Source organism: Argentina silus (assembly GCF_951799395.1).
Source record: "Argentina silus genome assembly, chromosome: 6".
NCBI lineage: Eukaryota > Metazoa > Chordata > Actinopteri > Argentiniformes > Argentinidae > Argentina > Argentina silus.
The window spans coordinates 2709726-2716502 of NC_139660.1; the positions used below are offsets into that span (position 1 = coordinate 2709726).

The window sequence follows — 6777 nt, forward strand, 5'->3', positions numbered from 1 at the left end:
TAGAAGGGCAACAGTAACTCAAATAACCACTCGTTACAACCAAGGTATGCAGAAGACCATCTCTGAACGCACAACACGTCGAACCTTGAAGCAGGTGGGCTACAGCAGCAGAAGACCACACCGGGTGCCACTCCTGTCAGCCAAGAACAGGAAACTGAGGCTACAATTCGCTGGTTTCTTGAACATGACAATGAGGTCACTGTACTCCAATGGCCTCCACAGTCACCAGATCTCAATCCAATAGAGCACCTTTGGGATGTGGTGGAACCGGATATTCGCATCATGGATGTGCAGCCAACAAATCTGCAGCAACTGCGTGATGCTATCATGTCAATATGGACCAAAATCTCTGCAGAATGTTTCCAGCACCTTGTTGAATCTATGCCACAAAGAATTAAGGCAGTTCTGAAGGCAAAAGGGGGTCCAACCTGGTACTAGCAAGGTGTACCTAATAAAGTGGCCGGTGAGTGTACACTCACCCAACACTTTATTAGGAACACCTGTACACCTTCTCATGGCGGAGGTGGTGTAATGGTGTGGGGAATGTTTTCTTGGCACACTTAATACCAATCAATCATCGCTCGAATGCCACAGCCTATTTGAGTATTGTTGCTGACCATGTGCATCCCTTCATGGCCACAATTTACCCATCTTATAATGGCTACTTCCAGCATGATAATGCACCATGTCACAAAGCAAAAGTCGTCTCAAACTGGTTTTATGAACATGACAATGTGTTCTTCAGTGGCCTTCAGTCACCGGATCTGAACCCAATAGAACACCTTTGGGATGTGGTAGAACAGGAGATTCGCAGCTTGAAAGTGCACCTTAAAAATCTGCAGGAAATGCCTGATGCAATCATGTCATCATGGACCAGAATCTCAAAGGAACGTTTCCAACATCTTGTGGAATTAATGCCACGAAGAATTGAGGCTGTTTTGAAAGCAAAGGGAGGCCCTACCCAGTAATAGTATAGTGTTCCTAATAAAGGTAGGCCCTACCCAGTAATAGTAGTGTTCCTAACAAAGGGAGGCCCTACCCAGTAATAGTACAGTGTTCCTAACAAAGGGAGGCCCTACCCAGTATTAGTATAGTGTTCTAATAAAGGGAGGCCTTACCCAGTATTAGTATAGTGTTCCTAATAAAGTGCTCAGTGAGTGTATAGACCTCATCAACCTTCTGATCTCAGGGAAGACATTCTCACCACAAGGTCACTAAGTTGGTCAAAGTCATAACGGTGTGCGAGGTCAAATTACTGCACTACTCATCTGAATAGATATGCTTTAGAGACAAGGAGACACTTATGTAACCAGCAAACATCTCCAGGACGTAGGTGATGTCCCCATCAAGTCTATTGCATGGTCTATTTCGCAACGTTATTACAAGAATGTGATGTCTTGTGACCCTGTTGCTTGAATATATCCTGTTGCGCTTTTTATGTACGTGACTCTCCTCATCGATTACACCAGCAATTTCATAACGGACTTGGATCCAACCTCATAGATAACGTTACCGACAACATCACACAAGTCATAGCATATTCATCATGAGATCATATCCATCGACCATGAAATCGAAAAAAACAAAAAAACAAAAAATTGCTGTTCGAACATCTAAACATTTTATTATGAAAATAAGACAGGTTTTGTAGAACGTATCTTTCTCCTTGCATGCATTACAGCTGATGGACAAAATGTCGGACAGTAGACACATTTCCTCTCTCTGGTCCACCGCTGGCTCCGATGTCTGGGTGGGTTCAGAACACTATGGTGAGGGGAAGCTTGGGGATCCGTGGTCGTTTACATGAATAAGACAACTGATGAAGACAGTGTGTGTGTGTGTGTGTGTGTGGTCACTTCGCCTCCTGAGCTTTCTTGGCACTCTGTTTCTCTTTTGCCTGGGAAGACGATGACAAACCAAAATGACAATGAAAGACATGGCGTTGGATATTAATACTGCAGTTATGTTCTCCTGTAGGGGTTAAGTTCACAATCTACATACACAGTGGGAGAGCCAAGATAATCATGGGTTTTCATTAAAAAAAAGCTCACCAGCTGAATCTTAATATTTCACAGACAAGGCGTGGTGAAATAAGATGAGGCATTTTGTGACAGTTGATCATTCCACACATTCAACAAAATATGAAATCAAAACAAATAACTTAATTAACTGTAGCTTGCTACTCAACTACGCAAAGAAATTGAAGCATGTCTAGTCTAAAAAAAACATTTGGACTGAGCTGTGTCTGCGGGAGACCAATGTTGCCCTCTAGTGGATACTAGCTGTAACAGCAAAACCAAATAGTTTGCATATATGCAGTCACCTCATTGCAAAAGGACTTGAAAAATCTCACTTAATGTAGCAGTTAATGTACGGTTACATCATCAAGGAAATAATACACACCAAATGTAACAAATATGGAACCAAAAGCTACAGGTCCTCAAGATGTCTCACCTTTTCCACCAATGGTATCAACTGTTGATATTCTGCCAGTGTCTTCAGTAGTTCCATGATAAACGGTAGGTAGTTGTGCTTTCGTCTGATGTTTTCAACCTGTAAGAACCCAGTATTAGTATAGTGTTCCTAATAAAGAGCAAAGGGAAGCCCTACCCAGTATTAGTATAGTGTTCCTAATAAAGAGCAAAGGGAGGCCCTACCCAGTATTAGTATAGTGTTCCTAATAAAGAGAGGCCCTACCCAGTATTAGTATAGTGTTCCTAATAAAGGGAGGCCCTACCCAGTATTAGTATAGTGTTCCTAATAAAGAGCAAAGGGAGGCCCTACCCAGTATTAGTATAGTGTTCCTAATAAAGAGCAAAGGGAAGCCCTACCCAGTATTAGTATAGTGTTCCTAATAAAGAGCAAAGGGAGGCCCTACCCAGTATTAGTATAGTGTTCCTAATAAAGGGAGGCCCTACCCAGTATTAGTATAGTGTTCTAATAAGGTACTTGGTGAGTGTAGGCCAATGGTGAGTGAACATACCTTGTATCTTTTGAGTTTCTGGCTCTCTTCATCGATCAGGAGCTGGTACTTGGCGATCTCTGATTGGATGGAGCTGAGGAGGGTGCTGCTCTGGTCTGTGTCCATTGGCTCTTCCTGGTAAGGCAGGGAAAGAAACCAATGCAAGAGACAGAAGCCAAAACAAGTCGATTGGAGAAAGCCACAACAGATTATCGAGATGCACCCTCTCGGTCAAAACGGATTGGACGAGATGATCCTCAGATCCTCTCCTCCAATGCTATTTGAGGAGGTGGGGAGGAGAGTATATGCTATATTGAACTATATGAGTGGGCCCTGAGCTCATATCTAATCAGTAGCAGCATCTTCGGTCTCTCGCCAGTGAAACCACTTACCTCAGCTAGCTGGGACTGCAGCTCCGCTATCTTCCTCTCGTAAATCATCTTCCTGTCTGAAACGATTGCCATCAGGTTGAAGCGGATCTCGCCCTCACTGTACCTGTTTATGGGGTAGAGGACAGTGAGAAGTTAGCGATGAATGTGTCCTCCAATACGGTATGAAGGTCTGTACGTCACAAACTGCACAGTGTAAACATAACTGGAGACATTTGTCATTTTTCGCTAGCAAAAGTACATCTGAGGGGTTGCTAATAAACTGTAAACATGTTCTGATTTTGCCTATGGTTTACTATGCTTGCAGGTATGGTAAATTGAGTGATTTACTCAAATTTACTCAATTTCCTAGCACACTGATTCTGTTTTGCTAGCAATCCTAACGATGACGCCTGCCTCCAAAAAGTACGAGTCTGTCTCCGGTTCGTTTACATTGTGAAGTTTGTGATGTAGAGACTTTCATAGGTATTCAAGAGAACATCTTTGGTTTAAATTAGCAGTGCTGGAATGAGGTTGAGATTGTCCAGTTGTATAACACATTTAATTCATAAGACTTTTGAGTGAAAACAAAAATATTTACTTCTGTATCCTTTTCTCGATCACCGGCCTAACTGCATTGATCCAATCGTCCTGGCTACACACACCTGAAATCAAAGCATAGACGATAGAAGGAGGAAGACAAACAACGCCATTAGACTATTTTTGTAACTGCAATTTTTTCGCCCTGAATCATGATCCACCAGGATTCGGGGCGTAATCTTCTGAAACCTCATCTAATTAGCAATTAGAGCTAATGACACCAATGTGGAACATTATTGCTAGTAAAAATGGCCAACTCTGACGGGCGTTTATAACACATGACTGCTAGTGAAATGGCCAACTCTGACGGGCGTTTATAACACATGACTGCTAGTGAAATGGCCAACTCTGACGGGCGTTTATAACACATGACTGCTAGTGAAATGGCCAACTCTGACGGGCGTTTATAACACATGACTGCTAGTGAAATGGCCAACTCTGACGGGCGTTTATAACACATGACTGCTAGTGAAATGGCCAACTCTGACGGGCGTTTATAACACATTGCTGCTAGTGAAATGGCCAACTCTGACGGGCGTTTATAACACATGACTGCGTACCCAGGTCGATCGGTCCTTCACGGAGTCCATCCAGCTCGTAGAGCCTGCCGTTCACCGGCACGTAGCTAACGAAGTGAAACGCGTCTTCATCCTTCGCTGAAGACTTAGCGTCAAACTCAAACATCTGCTGTCTGCAAGAACAGTCAAAAAATGTTACAATAAAATCTATAGGATACCACGACTAAAAATAATGTCTATGAATGATCCATGAAGAATGACCCTTCGTTCTGTCAAAACAGCAGTCTGTTTCTCCCGCCTCAAGGGAATAAGCTTCGTTGGGAATGTCCTCAGGGACACTACAAACTATCCAGACAGTTTTGTCAGACAGGTTATATTTCACTTACTGAAAACAAACAGCTTACCTGGCAAAGCTGTTGTGAACTTGTCGAATAACTTCAGAGTTGCTGAGAGCCAGACCTTTCATCTTCAAAAAGGAAAAAGACAGAATATGTTCTCCTCGATCAATCACACTACATATTAAAATAAGCACACAGTTGTTGGAATGTCAGTGTAATTGTTAATCCATATGATTGCACTTCAGCAAAGCGTCAAAATATAGATGTATTCTGTTATACATCTATATTGGATATAATGAATCAAAACCAAGTTGTATAACGTCAACAAACTAGTTTCAAGAAAATCAATTCATCATCCTGTATTTATTAGGATAGTTATTTATTTAAAAAATAAATAAAAAACTTCCCTTTAGAAAGAAAAATAACTTACTGCAGCATCGAAACTGAGAGAAAACTCTCGGAACTCTGTGAGCGTCTCTCCGAGAATCATGTCTGGATGGGTGGAGTTCAACAACACGCTAACTATCGCCTGGGTGGCACAGGCGTTATTTATCACCTGAAACAACACAGACGAGCACACAGAGCAGTTATATACACACACACATACATCTGACATTGCTTAACAATGTGTAGTAAACGCAGGGAACATCAGATCTCAGGGGGCATAATCCAGGGACTTTGTGAATGCCAGAGTAACAGAAATAGAGTAAATGCTACAACGACATCCATTAGCCTTTAGCACGAGCCATTCTTGCACAAGGCTTACTTTGACTCTATTAAAGCCGTTTAACCGGAGCTCTGCGGTGCTGTACTGTGTACTAGTCTAGGTGAAGTCGCCTCTACAGACGTGTGCATGTCTGACATGTGTACGTCTGCACCTGCTTGGCAAAGAATATGTTGTCGAGCCTCGAATCCTGGACAATGGATCCGGCCGGCTCCTCACCAGGCTGCCACTTGAACAGGAAAATAAGTCCATGGACAGGTCTACAGGAAAGAAAAAACGCTGTATTCAAACCACTGGCTGTATATATCTACTGTATATATTTTGAGGTGTAGGCATTTGTTCATTGCGTACTTGAGGTTTTCAAAGTTCTCTGGTTCCATACTCCATATTTCTTCGACCTGGGATCCTTGACAACCTTGTTAGGGTAGAATTGGGCAATCTTGGTTAAATCGGACATGTGGATACAAGATGCTACAATATTGCTAGTTTGGTGGATGCATTCCCAAGTGAATCATTCATTCGCTACGCAGAGGCATGCTGCTAGCTAGATAGCAGCTATCCGTTTTGGCGGTTCAGACTTGATCTGAAATGGGTTCATGGCGTTTGCTGAACACCATCATAGTCACATATAATATATTTAGCCAAATGGATACTGTGCTCTTGCATACAGGCCATAGTTGGCTTACTGCATTTGACTAAATTGATGTGACAGCAGTAGCAAGCTAGCTGGCTAGCTAAAAGCACTGACTCACCGAAGCCTTTGATCAACTCAGTGAAAACCCCTGGATCACTTTCCATGAGACACCACTCTCCTGCGCTTCCAGCCATGTTTAGAATATTATGTGTAATAGATATATATATATATAGATAAAAAATACCTCTACGACATATAAATATACTGCAGTACTTTTGCAGCGAATTAGCTAATGAATGTGTTATACTAAGTTAGCTTACTACTGCTAGTGAGCCTGTTGTGCTAGTCTGCAGCTTTCAAGCTAAATCTCTTCCAGGGACCCGTAGCTACATGCGGTTCACATTGCTCATTCACGTTGTTCTACGTCTCCCCCTGGTGGGAATGGGAGTTTGTGTTTTACTGTGTGTGTGTGTGTTTGTGTGCATTGCAGGGAGCAGTGTGTGTGTGTGCAGTACAGGGAGCAGTGTGAGTGTGTGCATAGTGTATAGCCATAATACATATCCAATAATTCATCATTTATTTAAATGAAAATATACAGTACATATTTTTATACACAAATCATTTAGGCAAGTG

General features: G+C 42.3%; 2 protein-coding genes across 5 annotated transcripts in view; both read right to left on the minus strand.

Moving 5' to 3' along the window:
* Positions 1 to 1608: 1608 nt before the first annotated feature.
* On the minus strand, positions 1609 to 6500 carry uchl5 (ubiquitin carboxyl-terminal hydrolase L5). Its single transcript, XM_083672582.1, has 11 exons — positions 6263 to 6500; positions 5862 to 5925; positions 5665 to 5770; positions 5217 to 5342; positions 4853 to 4914; positions 4491 to 4621; positions 3932 to 3995; positions 3355 to 3457; positions 2984 to 3097; positions 2455 to 2553; positions 1609 to 1897 (listed from the first exon to the last, which is right to left on the minus strand). Exons 1-11 carry the CDS (start codon positions 6336 to 6338, stop codon positions 1853 to 1855), a joined length of 990 nt encoding a protein of 329 aa, XP_083528708.1. The 5' UTR covers positions 6339 to 6500; the 3' UTR covers positions 1609 to 1852.
* A 204-nt stretch (positions 6501 to 6704) lies between these two features.
* The window catches only part of ap5z1 (adaptor related protein complex 5 subunit zeta 1), a 7511-nt gene continuing 7438 nt past the window's right edge, over positions 6705 to 6777 (minus strand). For all 4 annotated transcript variants that reach the window (XM_083671365.1, XM_083671364.1, XM_083671363.1 and 1 more), the window contains one exon: positions 6705 to 6777. This exon is cut by the window's right edge and continues 335 nt beyond it. The gene's annotated coding sequence lies outside the window, so the exon portion shown is untranslated.

Bases quoted from the DNA above. Each gene is read 5' to 3' on its own strand.
- uchl5 (XM_083672582.1), bottom strand. From the start codon at position 6,338: ATGGCTGGAAGCGCAGGAGAGTGGTGTCTCATGGAAAGTGATCCAGGG. The intron at 3,996-4,490 runs GTACGCAGTCAT...CTTTGATTTCAG, and splicing joins TGAAGGACCGATCGACCTGG to GTGTGTGTAGCCAGGACGAT. The intron at 3,458-3,931 runs GTAAATATTTTT...CCCCATAAACAG, and splicing joins ATCGAGAAAAGGATACAGAA to GTACAGTGAGGGCGAGATCC.